The sequence below is a fragment of the Corticium candelabrum genome, chromosome 1 (genome assembly GCF_963422355.1).
Source record: "Corticium candelabrum chromosome 1, ooCorCand1.1, whole genome shotgun sequence".
Lineage (NCBI taxonomy): Eukaryota > Metazoa > Porifera > Homoscleromorpha > Homosclerophorida > Plakinidae > Corticium > Corticium candelabrum.
The window spans coordinates 6,290,570-6,310,430 of NC_085085.1; the positions used below are offsets into that span (position 1 = coordinate 6,290,570).

At 44.4% G+C, this 19,861-nt stretch overlaps 3 protein-coding genes across 9 annotated transcripts; all 3 read right to left on the bottom strand.

The window, feature by feature from the left end:
• Positions 1-319: 319 nt before the first annotated feature.
• LOC134186289 (uncharacterized) lies at positions 320-1,114 on the bottom strand. The gene has a single exon (XM_062654217.1). The coding sequence runs from the start codon at positions 1,112-1,114 to the stop codon at positions 320-322; it is 795 nt and encodes a 264-aa protein (XP_062510201.1).
• A 315-nt stretch (positions 1,115-1,429) lies between these two features.
• Positions 1,430-5,314, bottom strand: LOC134186244 (uncharacterized). 7 transcript variants are annotated; one of them, XM_062654191.1, is made up of 12 exons: positions 5,141-5,314; positions 4,735-4,866; positions 3,380-3,560; positions 3,154-3,318; positions 3,031-3,093; positions 2,686-2,754; positions 2,564-2,629; positions 2,290-2,397; positions 2,167-2,232; positions 2,049-2,111; positions 1,696-1,945; positions 1,430-1,633 (listed from the first exon to the last, which is right to left on the bottom strand). In XM_062654191.1, the coding sequence occupies exons 1-12, from the start codon at positions 5,291-5,293 to the stop codon at positions 1,450-1,452; spliced, it is 1,500 nt and encodes a 499-aa protein (XP_062510175.1). In that variant the 5' UTR covers positions 5,294-5,314; the 3' UTR covers positions 1,430-1,449. The 7 variants fall into 7 exon arrangements, with proteins under 7 accessions (XP_062510175.1, XP_062510166.1, XP_062510159.1 ...); XM_062654182.1 differs by having other exon boundaries at positions 2,049-2,108; positions 2,311-2,397; positions 2,686-2,802; XM_062654175.1 differs by having other exon boundaries at positions 2,311-2,397; positions 2,686-2,802.
• Positions 5,315-16,826: 11,512 nt separating this feature from the next.
• On the bottom strand, positions 16,827-18,583 carry LOC134186631 (uncharacterized). The gene has a single exon (XM_062654667.1). It carries the CDS (start codon positions 18,480-18,482, stop codon positions 16,827-16,829), a length of 1,656 nt encoding a protein of 551 aa, XP_062510651.1. The 5' UTR covers positions 18,483-18,583.
• Positions 18,584-19,861: the final 1,278 nt, after the last annotated feature.

The window sequence follows — 19,861 nt, forward strand, 5'->3', positions numbered from 1 at the left end:
AACAGACTAACTTCATTTATGCTTCATTTATGAAAATATATGATTATGACAGAAAGATAGACAGACAGTCAGACAGACAGATACTTTATTCTCATATACACTCTACTTGTATACATATGCTAGAAACTTGTAAAAGCAATTAAACAAACCCTAGATAAACTAATGGACAAACAGACAGACAGACAGATAAACAGACATACATACATACATACATACATACATACAGTCATACATACATACATACATACATACATACATACATACATACATACAGACAGACAGACATCTAAACTAGACAATACACACGACTCAATCATTGTTAGTTCTGTCTCTTTGTGCACTCTCGACAGTGCCAAGTTGGTTGTTGGGAAATTTTGGCCGCACTCGCCACACCGTTTGAAGATGAACTAACGCAGTCCAGGTGATACCAGTTCTCACAGTCATCACACTGGACCATTTGCTTCCCAGGAAGGTGCAAGTAGCACAGACAATGGATGTTGATTGCCGTCTTTACTTCAGTAGATCTTGTTGTACGGCTAACTTGAGGAAAGCAAGTGAGAGTACCTGACTGAAAACAGAAGTGCAGGTGTTTTCTTAGAGAACGCTCAGAGAAAGATACAGTACTGGGATCAATTCCATGACACAATGCTGTAGCAAAAGCCACAGCAAAGGGGCCACAGTTTCCCTCCCCACGTAACTGCTGCTGCACTGCTTTGATGGCTACATCAATTTTGCCATCCTTGTCAGCCAGAAGCCTGTACATATCAACAAGCTGCCTACGAAGGGCACGTCCTAGACTACCCGATGACAGACTGTCATATACGTATACATGGGCACAGCTTTCTATAACTCCTGCAGTGGAGGTGAGCCAATGATGCTGTTCGTTGTTGTGTATCTGAACGGCACCGTTTGTGGCTGCTGTAAATCCCCCAGGAGACATTCCCACCAGAGGAGAATTTAGTCCATCAATTGTAGGAAACTGATCCCTTAGTAGACGTTGTGCAGCTGAAATGTGTGTGTCATAGAGCCATTGCCCACCTAGCAACCTCAGTTCATCTCCTCTGTCAAGCTGAAGATGAGGTAACCAATCGTTGTTCTTTGCTTGGGCGTTCATGTTTTACATTCAAGTCCACAATAATAATCTCAGTCTCTTCTTGTCTTCCGACGTTGCAGCACATCCGACCACGATGGCACTTGGGGGAGCACAGTTTCTTATTTGCCCGGCAGCTACATTTCTTCACAACGGTACAACTATTGTTGCACTTACAGTCACTGGTCGATAACGTTTGATGGCTTGATGGCTTTGTTGATGGCTTTGTTGATGTTGATGGCTTTGTTGGTTGCTTTAAACTAGCAAGATTCATACATTTTGCTCCACGGTGGCACTTGCTGTGGCACACAGTACCATTATGAAGGCATGGACACTGTCTTCCTGTCACACATCCCTTTCTACATTTGCACCGTCTTGCAGGCAATTAACCCTCCACGCTTCTGTCTAGCCAATCTCACCGCTTCCCTTAGAGATATCTTTCGGTCATTCTCCCAGTTAGACGTACTGAGATCCTCAATCTTGCCTAAAAATACCTCTAGATTGTTATCATCATACAATCTCTCCAAAACTCCGTACTTTGACCTGTTTTGATAGGATATAAATAATCAATTTATGGAAGACAAGGGAGAAGCCACTACATGTACCTGAGACGGTAGCTGATTCTCTTTGTCCCTCGGATTTCAACCACTACTGCAAGAAGACGTGGGAGATCCGTTGACATCCTGTCTTGTTGGGGAATTCTAACAGTGACATAGTCACCCACTGCATATGGTTGTAGTTTCACCCGTTTGCTTTTGGAATGCTTGTACATTTGCTTCTCTGCTGATTTGATGTAATTATCTAACGCTCTCTTTCTTCTTTGTATGTGTTGTCTACTTGTTGCTAACAAGCCACCTGCATTAGAAAAAGACACACTTTGCTGCTGCTATCATTGAAGGGTGTATACAGACCATAAATGCATGTATGTACATATGTATTACGTATGTATATTTCATACCTGTTGATCCTTCTGAAGTCTCTATATAATCATTGCCATTGCCTAATTGATATGTTCTGTCTGCTAGAACCAATACATTTGTAAGAGTAAGGTTAATTACTGGCAACATTAAATATACTTTTTGTACACGTAGAAACTTCATCCATCTCCACAAAGCGTTTCTCAGAAAAATCAATGCCATCATCTAACATCGTAGACGTGTACAATAATTAGAAGAACATTGTGTAACTGCATCATTAACCATCAGCCAATGAAGAAGTACCTCCTACTGTCTCTATGTCATCATTGTCATTGTCATTGTCTGGAGGAGAGGCGATGGTAGCATTGCCAAATTGACAAGTTATGTCAGCTAGCAACAGTTAGGTTATCTAGTTTGTGTCCACGTTTCAATATTCACACACACGCACGCATGCACACACACACGCACACACACACAAACACACACACACACACACACACACACACACACACACACACACACACACACACACACACACACATGACTTATAATATACCTCTACAAACTCTGGCCATCTCCACATCATCTTCATCTCCTTTATCAGAAGAATCATTGCCATCATCTAACACCAATATACAAGTAAAATTGGAAGAGTATTATGTAACTGCACCATTTTACGTTTATCCAATGTAGGGATATCTTCTAACAACGTTTCTATACCATCATTGTCTTTGTCATTGTGGTTGTCTGGAAGAGAACTAATGGTACTATTGACAAATTGGCAAGCTCTTTCAGCTAGCAGCAATACATAATAAGATTCAGTAAATGTAGGTTCTGTCAACGTTTTAACACACACACACACACACACACACACACACACACACACACACACACACACACACACACACACACACACACACACACACACACACACACACACACACACACACACACACACACACACACACACACACACACACACACACACACACACACACACACACACACACACACTGATTATACATGTAGAAACTGTGTGATCCTCCACATGACCATCTCCTTCATCAGGGGAATCGTTGCCATATTCTAACACCAAGATACAAGTAAAATAATTGGAAAAGTATTAGGGTAACTGCATCATTGTACCGTCAGTCAATGTAGGAATATCTTTTAGAACCTTCAGCAAATCCTCTTCTTCAGGTTGAACATCTTTATGGCAACCAGGAAACACACCATCTGTTGGGGGCTGTCCAAAAACAACGTCATAAGGCGCCACATTGATTGCACTATGGATTTGTGTGTTCATAGCATCTGTGTACAAGAATACAAATCTAAAACATAATCTGTGATGCAACGTCAGTAGCACAAGTACATTGCACTAAGGAAAGATATTTGGTCCATCCCGTTCCTGGAGACTCTGCACGACGGACAGCAAGCATATGTTGTACAGTTCTATGGGCCTGTTCGACAAGTCCTTGAGATTGAGGATGGCGTGGACGACCTGTCACAATTTTGCAATCTCCTGGCCATAATCTAACAACTTTTCGAATGATCTGTAGCAAGAAAATAAAAGAACAAGAGTAATAAATTTTTGGTTGAGACTTTAGGTAATGTTCTTACCTTATTGCAAAATTCTTTCCCATTGTCATGCTGTAATATAAGTGGGAGACCAACAACACTGAAGACATTTTCAATAAGACATCTGGCCACTTCCACTGACTTCTTCCTATGCTGAGGCCACAGGAAATTGAATTTGGTAAAATGGTCAACATAATGACTGTCATATCAATAAGATCTATCTGGCCTCTTCGCATGAAACCTGGTGAAATAATCGGCTTGACAGTAGCTACTGACATTTGTGGCGTTTTACATGCGCAGATAACGCATGTCTTCACAAATTGTTGAACTGCAGGTCTCGGGATGCCAAAATACTGCTTTTGAACCCAAGGTAGACACAATCTCTGAAACACCATCCATCCACCCGCCCATCCATCCATCCACCCGCCCATCCATCCATCCTTGACCATACAATCACGGTCAAGACTGGGATGCCCAGTCTATTTGGGCTTCATAATTTTGACAGTTAGTAAATTATTATACGTATGGATTACGTTTGGTGACTGTAGCTGTCTACATTCTAGTTTAGCATATCAGTGATTTCTGTATATTTGGCTGTTTAGTTATATCTGAAATATATCCATCCATCCACCCGCCCACCCATCCACTCGCCCACTCACCCACCCGCCCACCCATCCACTCACCCACCCATCCACTCACCCACCCATTCACTCGCCCACTCACCCACCCGCCCACCCATCCACTCGCCCACACACCCACCCATCCACCCACCCTCCCACCCGTCCATGCACGCACCCTCCCACTCGTCGGTTCACCCTCCCACCCGTCGGTCACCCTCCCACCCGTCGGTCACCCTCCCACCCGTCCGTGCACCCTCCCACCCACTCACCCACCTACCCGTCCACCCACTCACCCACCTACCACTTCACCCACCTACCACTTCACCCACCTACCAATCCACCCACCTACCAATCCACCCACCTACCAGTCAACCCACCTACCAGTCAACCCACCTACCAGTGCACCCACCTACCCATCCACCCGCCTTCCCACCCGCCTACCCACCCACCAACCTCACCCACCATATACCAACCTCACCCATATACCAACCTCACCCACCCACCCACTCATCTATCCAAAGATACTTACATCTGCAAAAACTTTCCGATATCCAGCGTGCACTCTAGAGCCTTCATGGATAGTTATGAGGATATCATATATTTCAGACACGTTCGCTACTTTCAGCCAGTTCCCAAGCAAAGATGTCTTTGTTTCACTTCCCTGTTACAAAGATAGCAAACAATACAGTATATAACCACATCAATTGCATTAATAATTTACATATTCCTAATTAATTAACGTTGGCAAACAAACGAGCAGATATCTGCTAGAGGTGAGAAGAATTGCTAAGTTAATGTCTAATCTAATACAAGTAGGGACATTACAATGACTCACATACCTGTCATACACAAACAAACAGACTAGCAGGCGGGCAGACACAGTCGACACATGCACAGGCATAATATTATACATATGAAATTCAGACACATCTGACCTTTGGTGCAGGCACACAAAGAACTTCTTTCAGCCCTAGCACGGGCAGGTCGATTACTGCGAATCCCTTGCTCCGAACATAAAATCTGAAACGAGGGCTGTCAACTGGCGCGTGCTTTCCATCTCCACTCGCCAGAACTCGTCGGATTCGCATCGCCTTCTCTTCAGTAATTAATTGCGAGTTCTGTTTCGCTGAAAGTGTCTGCAGAAATTCGCGGAAGCTGTCCCGACGGTGATCATCCATGTCTAGAACTAACGCGGGTTCGTATTTCGCGCGCCTATTCGCGAATGGGTTAGCCCGTATGAGAATTCCCAAATGGGCTAGCCCATTCGCGAACGGGCCGGATTCCTACTTGGGTCGTATCACCATCAAGCACTCTAGGCACGTGTTCTGCATTTTGCGGCGTTTCAGATAACTGAATTTAATCAACTGCAGTTATTTGAAACCTAGAGCTGTTGCTGAGAAGGTAGGAAGGCAAGAAAATGGGTGTCCGACGATTGGGCCGTTACCACAGTCGTTTGACTGACCGTAACTCGTACAGATCTTGGCTGACATGCAGGGTAACAGCACGATTTGTAGGTAAAGAGTTGTTGATCAGCGATATATAAGTAACTAGGCTGAAGGATGCGTGTGTGCAATTTAAACGCTACTGTCCGACGAACGATGCGTTTGTCCGATGAACGGGGTATGCAAGGCTCCGCACAGTTTTCAATCTCACTCTAAGCAGAGAAGAGGTACAATGCTCTCTTTTTGTGTGCTCAATTACAACCTGGATACCTACATTTATGATGTGGTAGGGACTGCGTTCAAAAACGGATAACTGAGAACTCGCGTCCGGAATATGATGGTGTCCGAGGAACGGGGCCGCGCTCTACACAATTTACAGAGTACTATAAGACAAATGAAGCTAAGACATGAAGTAGTGCACTATGTGTATTCGTAGCAACCCGTGCCAGAGGAGCTCAAAAATTATGTTATGAAAATCCTGTGGTACTTTCATGTTTACGAGTCCAATCTAAGTAGTGTTTTTTATATATTTTTTCTTTATTTTCTGTTTTATTTCGGAGTTGCTACAACTCCTAAGTAGCAACTCTTAGTCTAAGATGTAAAATGATACAAAAATTCACACAATACTATGACAAATTAATTAAGCCAAGACCTACAGTAGTGCACTACTAATTTCCAGCATGCTTGCAGTAACCCATACCAGAGGAGCCCAAAAATTATGAAAATCCTGTGGTACTTTCTGTTTAGGAGTCCAATCTAGTTTAATGTTTATACAATTATTCTGTTTTATTTCGGAGTTGCTACAACTCCTAATAAGATGTAAAAGTGATACAAAATTCACACAATACTATGTGACAAATGAAGCTAAGACCTAAAGGAGCGCACAATTTATTGATTTCTAGTGTATTCACAGCAACCCATGCCAGAGAAGCCCAAAAATTATGAAAATCCTGTTTACGAGTCCAATCTAGTCTAATGTTTATACAATTTTCCTGTTTTATTTCAGAGTTGCTACAACTCCTAATAAGATGTAACATGATAGAAAATTCCCACAGTACTATATGAAAAATGAAGCTGAGACTTTTAAAGTAGTGCACCATGTGTAATCGCAGCAACCCGTGCCAGAAGAGCCGAAAAATTATGAAAATCCTTTGGTACTTTCTGTTAAGGAGTCCAATCTAGTCTAGTGTTTATATAAATTTTTTCTTTACTTTCTGTTTTATTTTGGAGTTGCTACTACTCCTAATAAGATGTAATACTGACACAAAATTTCACACAATACTATGACAAATTAGGCCAAGACCTAAAGTAGTGCACTACTAATTTCCAGCATGCTCGCAGTAACCGTGCCAGAGGAGACCAAAAATTATGAAAATCATGTGGTACTTTCTGTTTACGAGTCCAATCTAGTCTAATGTTTATTCACTTTTTCTGTTCTATTTCGGAGTTGCTACAACTTCTAATAAGATGTAAAAATGATACAAAATTCACACAATACTATATGACCAATGACGCTAAGACTTAAGTAGCGCACTATCTATTGATTTCTAGTGTATTCGCAGCAACCCGTGCCAGAGGAGCCCAAAAATTATGAAAATCCTTATGTTTATGAGTCCAGTCTAGTCTAATGTTATAGACATTATTCTGTTTTATTTCAGAGTTGCTACATACAACTCCTATTAAGATGTAAAAATGATAGAAAATTCACATTACTATATGACAAATAATGTTAAGACTTAATTAAAGTGGTGCACTATGTGTATTGGCAGCAACCCATGCCAGAGGAGCCCAAAAATTATGAAAATCCTGTGGTACTTTCTGCTTACTAGCCCAATCTAGTCTAATGTTTATACATACATATATCATACAGTACATTTTGTCTGTTTTATCTAAAAGATCCATAAGACCCAGTAACAGACACAACTGATTAATAAAACACTACCAAATTACTTCTCATTGTAAACTGTCGTTCATGAGTAACTTTTCATTTTCTATTTTTGCAAATGGTTCCCAGTAAAAATTATATCCATTGTGATCGAGTAGCGTTTGCTGTACTGTGCTGTCTTGATGTAAAAGCAGTCGGGTCTAGGAGTTTTCAAATACCGTTTTCAAAAATAGCTTTTTGTATTGCAGAGATCTATAAAAACATCCCTCTCTCGCTTGGGATTGCATGCAAACAATGATAGTCAAATATTTTGTGGTCTCTAGTATCTTCCCCTGTCGAGGGCACACACCTCCCTAGGCGCCGGAGACGGAGGAAGTTCTGAGAGAGGAAAGTTGCGCCCTATTACACAAATAGCTCAAACAGAATACAGCCACAGAATCGTGTAGTGTGCCCTATAGAGGAAAGTTGCGCCCTATTAGACAAATAGCTTCTACAGTCTATAGCCACAGAATTGTGTGCCTCAGCCACAGAATTGTGCGTCTCAGCTGTAGAGGAAAATTGCGCTCTATTAGAAAAATATAATCTACAGTATATAACTGCAGAATTGTATGTACCATAAATCACCGATTCAATGCGAACGGTGGTTTAACAACGACCAAAGCCCTACGACAACAGGCAACGAATATCGGACTCAAGGCATACTCTCGCCTACAGAAAGCAGAGCTTGTAGAGTTCATCTTTAAAGCCCGAGACCCAGAGATGGCGCTACCTGGTTCCCAACCGACTGGGTGTTGGCCAGGATGGTAAAATTTCCAGCGTCCATGGCATTGCATAGATCGCCTCGTGCTCGGAATCCTTGCGCGTGTAGGTACTGCACCAAAGATTCTCTATCGAGGACACCGGAGAAGTCTTGGGTGTAGTCGATGCAGTAGAATCCGTAGCCAAAGGCTTGCAAACTTTGTTCTATCTGAGACGAATAGTGCTTCTTGTAGTTCGCCCATCGCTACATCAGACGCGTCGACCTTTGCCACGAACACGCCGTAGGGTTCGATCCCATCGTATTGCTTTTCTCACGTTCTACGAGAAACTGCTTTAGTCTTGCTTTCGATCTTGGCGATGGTGCTTCGTTTTGAGAATCCTCTATTCCTTGCTAGCAGTACCGTGCGTAGGATATGAACTCCGATGTTCCGTTTGTGTCCAACGTTTCTCGGAGGACTGTGCGTATCTTTGCCGCGATGTTCTGTGCGGCACTGCGCCATCGTCCGTCGTACAAGAGATACTTATTTGGACTTGTATGGACCGTGTCCTCTTCCCGTAGATACGCGATATATGAAAATCATAAAGACAAATACCAGCAGCTCCACGAAGGGACAAAGGTGGGTGCGTCCTTGGGTCCGGCTAGGTAGTCAGCTCGAGCTATGTCGGAGAGGTCGATATCCAATAGATTGCAGTGGGGTTGTGGTCATTCGATAGGCGAGAGGATTCGAGGACGAAAATGCAAATGTACCCTAGACCAAAGCAGTTGGTATCGTTTTGTCTGATTGCGTGTGCGCTGGCTGTAAAATATAGCGACTTGGGGAGGTAGCCGTTAGCCTCGCAAGCCAGGCTCTTCCGCGCAGTCGCTGAGCTAACCGCACGTGAATCACACGAGGAGGAGGAGCTTTTACCGGAATTGCTCCAGCGCGAGAAGAGCGCTGGAGCAATTCCGGTAAAAGCTCCTCCTCCTCGTGTGATTCACGTGCGGTTAGCTCAGCGACTGCGCGGAAGAGCCTGGCTTGCGAGGCTAGGTAGCCGTAATGGTTAACGTTGCCAAATCGAGGTCGCCAAACATATTTGTCTACTTTCATGACGATCTCTCCAATACAAAATACTATATTTGGCAGGTGGTATCATTTTAATCCCGGCTCTACTACTGTCGTTTGAGTGTCTTGAAAGCTCTTCATGATTTACCCATGTCTGGTCACTTAGGATACCACAAGGCGTATCATAGTTTCATTGGAAGAGCATGCCTGCATGGTTCGTGATCCCAAAGCTTTTTCGGTCCTGTTTGCTCGAAAATTGTCACCGTCTACGTTCCGGTCATTGGGAACCCTTTAGTGCTACCAAATACCAAAACATTCGAAGTCATTGGAATTGATGTATTCGGTTTCTCCCACGCACCTCTATTGGCAACCGATATATGTTGTAGTTATAGTCGATTGCTTTTTACGATGGACGGAATTTGTTCTTGTTACTGATATCACAGCTTAGTACTACAGTTGCTGATGCCGCTGTCGAACACATCGTTTTACAGATACGGTCTGATCATGGTTCACATTTTCTCTCCAGACTGTTCCGGTGGACGGCTGATCGACTTGGTGTCAAGAAATTTTTACGAGTGCTTACCATTCTCAGACAAATGGTGAAGTGGAACGCCTCAACAGCTACATTGCTGCCGCCTTGACGTATTGTGCGTGCGTGCATGTGTGTGTGTGTGTGTGTGTGTGTGTGTGTGTGTGTGTGTGCGTGTGTGTGTGTGTGCGTGCGTGTGTGCGTGTGTGTGTGTGTGTGTGTGTGTGTGTGTGTGTGTGTGTGTGTGTAGCTAATTAGTGACGATGATGATTGGGACCAGTACCTCGAGTACCTCGAGGCTATTGCCCGAATTCGCATTAAACGTACTACAGTGTTGATACAATTCCAGTGTGTTTTTGAGCGTACATGATTCCATGTCTGTTTTTGTAGGGTTTTCAATGTACTTTTTGCGTGCACGCGATTTCAGTGTGTATTGTAGAGACAGTAGTTTTGTCCAGTTCTTGCCATACCATGGCTCCCGTGGTTCCTACGCCTAAGCCTCCGCGTCAACAGCTAGTCGTCCAGTATGTTCTCGTCGTCCGGCCAATACGCTCTCAATGCGGAGTCTCATCGTATACAACTTTAGACTGCTAGAGCGTTCCTGCTGTCAGATTTGATGACACTTTGTTTTAGTCGCGTTTAGTTGTTTCATTTGTAGCTGCATAAAACCTTGTGTTGTTGTTATGTAGATTAGTTCATTGCGATTTGAAGTGTACTTCCATACATGGTATGATGGTATTTAACTTATTACGGTGTGGCTACACCAATAGAGTTGTACATGTCTTTGGATTTTTGTCGGTGCTTTCGTTGCTACACATGTAATCTAGATAGTGGACGTACTGTACTGTACTGTACGCATCCGGGGGGTTGGGGTTTGTTGTGACGCTAACAATAATATAGGAATATGTATAGGTTATAGACCGCTGGCGAGTGTATAAACGAAATACACCCCGCTCCGCCCACGAGTTGGCACGAGGGCGAAGCACGAGTGCTAACGAGCTGGGCGCAGCGGGGTGTATTCGTTTATACGCTTGCCAGAAGGTCTATAACCGGCTTGTAGCACCCAGCTGAGGCGGTGATATCCTGTAGGTGCGGAAGTTCAAATCAGTTGTGTAGCAAGAAAATGTTCTGAAATCGACTTGGGCATTGAAACAGCAGAATTGCCAGTTATCGATTTTTTGGAAGCTAGTAAACTGCTAGACGTTGATGTTGTTTTTGATCAGCAGTCTTCTGAATCTCGTTTCCAATTTCATCCAGTAGTTTTCAGAAGTTTCTTGATTTGTGTGTTCCCCCTAACACCACAAAAGCTACTGCATGTGCGCGGTTACAGTGTTCAACGCGTGGAAGAAATGGAGAAACAAGCAGCCAACTGAAGAGGCAGCGCTCGGGCGGTACGTGCGTGATCTGCATGTTACGAACAACAGAGAAATGAACTACTGGCTTGCAAGGTTTGTGCATGAAGTTCGGAGGCAAGATGGAAAGCCGTATCCACCTTCTACCATGTAGCTGTTTTACAGCGTCCTGTGCGCGCGAGTATCTTTCTATAGCTGTACGCCTAACCACGGTTAATTTTTTCCAGAAGGACGACTCTCAGTTTAGTTTGCTCAGGTCTGCACTTGCTACACGCATGAAAGAACTCATTATTATTTCTGTACGCATCCGTAGACCCACATATTGTTTGTTCTGGCTGACAGATATGTTTCAGTAGCCTAATTGTTATGTTCACAAACAATTCACATCTTGATAAACCAGTAGACCCAGGCAGTTATACGGCCCGATTTATTGACCGGTCAATATGTAGCGGAAGTGGGATATGTCATTTATTGTAAGCGAATACTGGACACTGATTGGCGCAGACGAAGCTAGGGTGCTACAAATAGTGATTGTAAGTTATTACACTTACTCATTCTCAACGACTGGTACTATTACATTACGCGACGCTAGGTGTACTAGCTATCTAGACAGATTTTTACGACCCGACTTGTTATCTATGTATTGCCACGGGAACAAGTTTTTGTGAGAAAGTGCGATATGAATACACACATCTAGATAGCACATGCACAAAGTTATGCATACTCTGAAATTATTTATGGCCGCGACAATGTATATAGACATTCTTGCGCAGTCGCAGTCGTTGTTCACGGTCGCGCTGTTTGTTGGATTGGTGCCAGACGACGTGAAAGCACGCAGATGATGATGATGCGATGTGGTGCCAGCTATGTGAAGTGGCTTGTCTTGTGCATATCAGTTTTTCACATCAATGCAAGTAACTATAGCATCACTGCAGGTCGGTCAGTCTTTGAATGTATGTCCACGACGTGCATGCCGCAGCGACCTCGCTGATGCTCCAAACTCAGTACTAGCTTCCGTGTCTGAGGCATCAGCGACCGCTCTACTTTACAATTGCCGTTTTAGCTAGAGGCCGCTAAAAAGCAGCTAGACCACGGTTCTTGTCACTACCTGTATGTGCTAGACGGTCTGTCTCGTCTACAGCTTTGCATATGTCTTCGTCTAGTACTGTAAAACGGACAGTCTGTATAACCGTTTTGTATCTACATCTATTTAGATAGTAAAGGAAATATAAACTCTTCGATCGTGGCTTCCACTCGAGTATCAAAGACAGCAAGACAACGTCTAGAAAGATACTAAAATAAACAACTATGTCTAGAGAACACGGAAATCGTTGATGGCAGCTAGATTGTACACCCGTTTGTTTCCGAAGAGTTTTGTCTAGAAAGGCTGCTGAAACGCACGCTCGTACATGTTGGTTCCGGGGACTTTTGGTTGGGTATTCTAGGAGCCTAGAGCTTTATTAATTGATGAATTGGTTCCAAGAACCTGCAGCAGCATAGAACTTAGTCTAGACAGCCCTATTTTGCACTCTTTTGTGAACAAACTAGCTATACAACACTTAGAGGAGCATTCCGGAGATATGCGCTAGCTGCTGGCTCCGCCTTTGCTCGCTAATGGCAAATCTACACTAACTAAAGGTAGGAAAAGTAATAGCTGGCAGTGTGGGAAAAAAAATCTTGAATCTCGCTAACTGTACATCGCAAACAGATAATACTAACATCATTAGGAAGTTAGTGATGACGAGAAGACAAATATATAGAGCTTAAGGGCGAAGCACGAGTGCTAACGAGCTGGGCGCAGCGGGGTGTATTCGTTTATACGCTTGCCAGAAGGTCTATAACCGGCTTGTAGCACCCAGCTGAGGCGGTGATATCCTGTAGGCGCGGAAGTTCAAATCAGTTGTGTAGCAAAAAAATGTTCTGAAATCGACTTGGGCATTGAAACAGCAGAATTGCCAGTTATCGATTTTTGGGAAGTTAGTAAACTGCTAGACGTTGATGTTGTTTCTATAGCTGTACGCCTAACCACGGTTAATTTTTTCCAGAAGGACGACTCTCAGTTTAGTTTGCTCAGGTCTGCACTTGCTACACGCATGAAAGAACTCATTATTATTTCTGTACGCATCCGTAGACCCACATATTGTTTGTTCTGGCTGACAGATATGTAACAGGTTGCCCACAGCACGTCTCTCGAATGGGTCCTGCTACTTGACGGGATGGCCGTAACACACACACCACGAGTCTATTGTCTCGGACTCACGTTTACATAATCGCGCAACGTGTCTACAATACTCTAGCTCCTCCCAACATTCTTATGTTACTAACACGCCCAACTATTACACTCTTCCCCCCTTACTTCCTTGACTACAGTACTTCAAGAACATGAACACAAACAAAATCAATCACCAAGGACTGTCAAGTCAAATCAAAGTCCGCCAATCGTCTGGGTAACATTACTTGTCTCCTTGGGCGTCCTTCTGCAAGCTGTTGAAGTGGCTGTACTGGTGGTTGTACAGGAATTTGGTAAACTTCTTCAGCATACACTTGTTCTTCTTCCATTGATACTCTTCTGTCCTTCTTAGGTGTGGATCTTGTGATCTTGTTCCGAGTTTTCACATTCCTGTCGTTGAACGGCTGCACAGGCTCTTCTAACGTCAGATCTTGATCTTCAGAATGTCTATTCTTGGCTACCTCTCCTTGATAAAATCCTTGTCTATAATAGGGTTTTAAACGGTTCACATGCACTCATTTTTGACCTCTCCTTCCTTTTCCCACTAGCTGTATGATAACATTCGGTGCATGGTCAATCACCTTCACGATTTCATATGGACCTCGAAATTTTGCACTTAATTTGGGAGACAGTCCTCTTTTTACTGCCTGGTGATGCAGTAAGACCCACTGCTTTTCTTTGAAACCATGACTTTTGTTGCGTGGTGACGATTGTAGCCTGTCTGCTGTCGAGCTTGAGATGCTGTGATCTCCTGGTCAACAATTTCTTTAGTCTGTGCCATTGTTTCAGCTAACTTCTTTGCGTAATTAGTTGCTAATTCTATCTCTGGCAAAGAGGAAATACTGGCTTCCACCGGTAATCGAACTTGCCGACCAAAGCACAACTCAAAAGGAGTGATACCAGTCGACATGTGCTTTGAAGTGTTATAGGCGAATACTACTAGGGAAATCCAATCATCCCAGTCAGTCTGGTCGGGCCCTACATACTTCGACAAAGCATTAATCAATGTTCGATTGAGCCTTTCCACCAACCCATCTCCTTGTGGATGGTAGGGTGTTGTCCTTGTTCTTGTTATGCCTAGGAAGTTACATACCTCCTTGATGACTGTACTTTCAAAATTTCTTCCTTGATCGCTATGGATAGTCAGCGGCATTCCAAATCTCAATATTACCGTATTGACTAACGCTCGTGCAGTTGTTGACGCCTTCTGGTCAGGGAGAGGAATCGCCTCTGCCCATTTTGTGAAATAATCGCTGACTACAAGGAGATACCGATTTCCTCCCGACGACAAGGGAAGTGGGCCGACAAAGTCCATTCCCCACATCTCAAATGGTTGGCCAATAGGGATGGATTGCATTGGCGCAGACACTCTTGCTTGTGCTCTATTCTTTGCCTGACAAGCATGGCAACTCTTTACCCACTCAGTTGCTTGTAATGTGTACCCTGGCCACCAAAACCTTGTAGTAATTTTCTCCAAAGTCTTTTCAAGCCCGAAATGTCCGCTTTTGTCATGGCAGTGTTCTAAGACCTCAGCAACCAAAGCATTTGGTAACACCAACCGCTTTTGACTTTGATGACATTCCTGCCTTGCCCCTACTCGGTAGAGTACTCCATCTTCCATTTGTAGTTGAGGCCAAATCTTCTTTAATGCCAACCAGCGTCGATTCTTTGCCCATTGTGTTGGCACCTACCTCCTCCTAGGAAAATCATTCATCACTAGTGAGAGTAATGGATCGGCTTCTTGCAATTGTCGTAACTCTTGGACAGATCTGGTTATTCCAACACTAGAAACTGGCTTACTTTGTCTTCTGAGGTCATCTTGAAAACTAGGTGGGAACATGCTTTCTGGACACTCAAACTCTCCCTGCTCCTCTGTACTCTGAACTGGATGATCTCGAGACAAAGCATCTGCATTAACATTCTCACGACCAGGTCGGTGTTGAATTTGCCAGTTGTATTCCTCTAACTGCATTATCCATCTAGCAATGCGCCCCTTAGGCTCTTTGAAAGACTTCAACCAAGACAACGGTTTGTGATCAGTTGTTAACACAAACTGGTTACCATAGAGATATGGCCTGAAATATGACACTGCCCACACAATTGCTAGTGCCTCTTTTTCAATAGTATAGTAGTTTCGTTCAGGCTTCCTCAAAGGACGACTTGCATACCCAATAACACGGTCTACTCCGTTTTGGCATTGAGATAGCACTGCTCCTATACCACAATCAGACGCATCGGTAGCCAATTGAAAAGGTTTTGCTTCAGGACTCAAATCCGGAAAAGCCACAATAGGATCACTCACCAAACATGATCTCAGACATTCAAAGGCTTCATTGCATGCGACTGTCCACTCAAAACGACTATTGCGTTCAAGCAATCGAAACAATGGAGAAGCCATCACTGAGAATCCTGAAATAAACCTGCGGTAATACCCTGCCAAACCTAGGAAGCGTCGAACAGCTGCCACATCTCGAGGAACTGGAAAGTTCCTTACAGCCATTAGATTCCGCTCTGCCGGTTTCAACCCATCCTTTGACACCACATGGCCTAAATATTCCACCGAACTTTTCGCAAAATGGCATTTTTCTGGGCGAAGCTTTAGTCCAGCTTTCTGCAAGCATTGAAGTACATTGGTAAGCCGCTCAAGATGACTATCAAAGGACTTTGAGAAGACAAGCACATCATCGAGGTAAACAAGACAAGCCACGCCTTGTATGCCAGAAAGAACTAAGTCCATCAGCCGTTGGAAAGTTCCAGGTGCATTGGTAAGCCCAAATGGCATTACATTAAACTCAAAAAGACCTCGATGGCATATGAAGGCAGTCTTGTGTCGATCCTTTTCGTCGACAAGAACTTGCCAATAACCGCTGGCTAAGTCAAGAGTGCTGAAGTATTTTGCACCTCCAAGAGCATCAAGGTTGTCATCGACTCTGGGCAAAGGGTAAGAATCCCGACTTGTGACTGTATTTAATTTTCTGTAATCTACACAGAATCGATGCTTACCGTTCTGCCTCTTCTTTACAAGAACAACAGGTGACGCCCATGCACTTGATGACGGTCGTATGACACCTTCTGCCAACATCTGGTCAACCTGTTCTTCTACTACTGGTCGAACGGTATGTGGTACTCGTCTTGGCAACTGACGAACTGGTCTGGCTGAACCAGTTGGTATCATGTGAGTGGCAACTTGAGTTCTACCCATGTCATGTGGTCCCTTCGAAAACAGATCTTCATAACCACTCAACAACTGATGTAATGTGAGGCTTTCCTCAGGACTCAGAGCTGAATCCGACCAATCAAATTGCTTTAAGAATTCTGCATTCAGTGTTTCTGGTGCCTTTTTCTCCGGACCCTCACTCAGTCCACAAGCTGCAATAGACTTCACATCAACATCGCACAGTTCGCCTGCCTTGTGCCCTTCCACAATCGTCTTGGGCCATCCAGGATTAATAGTTCAACTGGTATGGTTTCATCACCCTGTTGCTTCACTTCTACTAAACCTCGAGCAACATGTACTCCTGTTCTCTCAATAAATAGGGTATCTGGCTCCATTAGCCAAGTTCCAGGCTCTACACTGCCAGTTCCTTCATGAACAACTTTAGCTTTAGCAATTATTCGTTCTCCTGCTCCCTCCAAGTGTTCATCCAGCACCACACTAAATTTTGATCGTCGTAGTGGTGTGGAAAGCTCAGCTACACCTCCGCTCCACTCTAAGCGTTTTTGAGCCAAATCCAGGATCATTCCATGGTCTAGCAGAAAATCTGACCCAATTATGGGACAAGTGTCAAATTGTACCACAACAAACTTGTGCATGGTATGCCAGTGGCCTATTTTCACCTCTATGCTCACTTGTCCAATCACTTCCAATGGATCTCCTGTTACTGTTGTCAACTTGAGTTCTTGACCTGAAGGAAAAGATGACGTTGCTGTTTGGTCTACCATGTGGTCAGGAACAATAGAGACTACTGCTCCTGTGTCTACTAAGCAAGAAGCATTGTTGTGGTTTAGCTCAAGATTGAGCATCAATGACGTCTCCGTTACACCTGCAACAACATTCACTTGACTACGTTGACCACGCCCTCTCACAACACCTACTGCTGTAGACTGACTTCTACCCTCTGATTGATGAGGCAACGTGAATCTTCGTCCTGCTGCTGATTGCTGCATCCGTTGAGGGCAATCACGAGCTAAGTGCCCAGTCTCATTGCAAACAAAACATGGTCCGATTGTAACTTGTTTACAATTGCTGCGGAGATGTCCTTCGTCACCACAAGCAAAACAGCGACGTCCCGCCTTTTGTTGCTGCTGCCGCATGGGAACTACACGCTTGGAATCTGGAGTGACGGACGCACCGACTACACTCACCGACTGCAACGCTTGCTCAATCCGATCCAGCCGTTCCGCCAAGCTCACATCAATACTCGCATGATCTGCAATCGCTCGAACTTGACCATCCGTCCGCTTTCCGAGTTTCCTCCGCTCTAACAACATCAATTCGCGTGCTCTGATCACCGCCGCCTGAAAACTCGCCTCAGGGTGTAGGTCCAACTCACCGGCAACGGACGGTGCGTTGTCGATCAAACCTTCGACGAAGCGATCCATCAACTGCTGGTCACGCAGCTCTGCTGCCAAATTCGGCATCGCCTTCGTCAAAAGAGTCTCCAAATCTTGCGCATACACCTCCAGTGCCTCAGACGACTTCCAACAGCGAGACATAAATTGTCGACGTGCGAGACGACGACTCTCAATCGTAGTAGGCGAAAACACGCGCTTGAGATGGGTCGTAAGCTCCGCATAGTTTCCTTTCTGCTCCGCCGTCATCTGTCGATAGACAGCATACGCCCTTCCCTTCAGAAGAGTCGGTAACAACCGTAGTTTCATGTCAGCGTCCCAACCATTTGCCGTCGCAGTAAGATCGAAACGCTCCACCCACATCTCAACATCTCCATCCTCAAATTTCTCTGGAACAGATACTACACGTTGTAGGAGCTGAGCCTGCTGGACTGCTTGCTGTCCCTCCTCCTGTTGTTGAGCCATACAATCACGAAAGAAACGATAACGTACAGTACTTACAAATCCACTTGCGTGCTAACACCTGGCGCGTGTGACAGCGAGCCGTAGTAACGCCTGGCGAATGAACTCCCGCCGCTTCAGAACTAAACGTAGCTCCTGTCTCTGTCTACACTCCTGTCACCACTAGTAACAGGTTGCCCATAGCACGTCTCTCGAATGGGTCCTGCTACTTGACGGGATGGCCGTAACACACACACCACGAGTCTATTGTCTCGGACTCACGTTTACATAATCGCGCAACGTGTCTACAATACTCTAGCTCCTCCCAACATTCTTATGTTACTAACACGCCCAGATATGTTTCAGTAGCCTAATTGTTATGTTCACAAACAATTCACATCTTGATAAACCAGTAGACCCAGGCAGTTATACGGCCCGATTTATTGACCGGTCAATATGTAGCGGAAGTGGGATATGTCATTTATTGTAAGCGAATACTGGACACTGATTGGCGCAGACGAAGCTGGGGTGCTACAAATCTACATAAACGTTTGCCGCAATTCCCACACTGCCAGCTATTGCTTTTCTCCCCTAGCTAACCAAGATGGGTATCTGGGCGCTATCTCAGAGCAAACCCGACAGATGTACGCTAGGAACGTTTAAAAACTTAGAAAGTGAATGGACCGTTTCAAGAATTTCGTCTTCCAAATGAAAGGTTTTTTTTTCGGCGCCATCATATCACGTCAGCCATACAATCGTGTTCCCGGAAATGGTCTCTCTGTTGTTTCCGTCGCTCCAAGAACAGTGGAAACCGTCGTGCTACTTTCAGACTGTGTACGTATACAGACTGACCTTCTTTTCGTGCGATGTAATTCCATCCGGGTTTTGTGAGATTGTTGGCGTTAGGGTAATGGACGCTGTCGTCGATCGTGTTCTAACAGTTTACGAAGCACTCATCAGTACGCAGGGACACTTTCCGCGAACTCCCTCGATCACCGGACCTCGTTATGTCGGCTGCGCACTACGCTGCGCATTACAGCTGCCGTTTTAATCTATCTAAACTCTAGCTACCGGTATTTGCATGGTTTCGCATTTAGTATTACAAATCGGCACACATCCTAGATAGTCTGCATTTCCGATTGTCTGTTTTTTTCCTCTCCAGTGAGTACACTAAGAGGTCTAGGAGTGAATAGCGTAGGATCGGTCTTGTGCGTGTACACACTTGATTAATATCCGGGTATTGTTTTCATCCTGGTTACGTCCGTCTCATTCCCGCGTTCGTGATGTCGTTTGGAAATCACTGGGGAACGAATGAGACTTATATCTACGTCAAGAAAGCCCAAATCCTGTCGTGCGTGGTCATTTCGGAAGAACTGAACGGACGTTGTCTGCAAAATATGATG

Excerpts from the sequence above, each read along its gene's own strand:
- LOC134186289 (XM_062654217.1), bottom strand. The coding sequence starts at position 1,114 with ATGAACGCCCAAGCAAAGAACAACGATTGGTTACCTCATCTTCAGCTT.
- LOC134186244 (XM_062654159.1), bottom strand. The coding sequence starts at position 5,293 with ATGCGAATCCGACGAGTTCTGGCGAGTGGAGATGGAAAGCACGCGCCA. Across the intron at positions 3,319-3,379 it reads ATATCTTTCCTTAGTGCAAT|ATGCTATGAACACACAAATC; the intron begins GTACTTGTGCTA and ends TCTTGTACACAG. Across the intron at positions 2,630-2,685 it reads TATCCCTACATTGGATAAAC|ATGATGGCAATGATTCTTCT; the intron begins GTAAAATGGTGC and ends TATTGGTGTTAG.
- LOC134186631 (XM_062654667.1), bottom strand. The coding sequence starts at position 18,482 with ATGGCTCAACAACAGGAGGAGGGACAGCAAGCAGTCCAGCAGGCTCAG.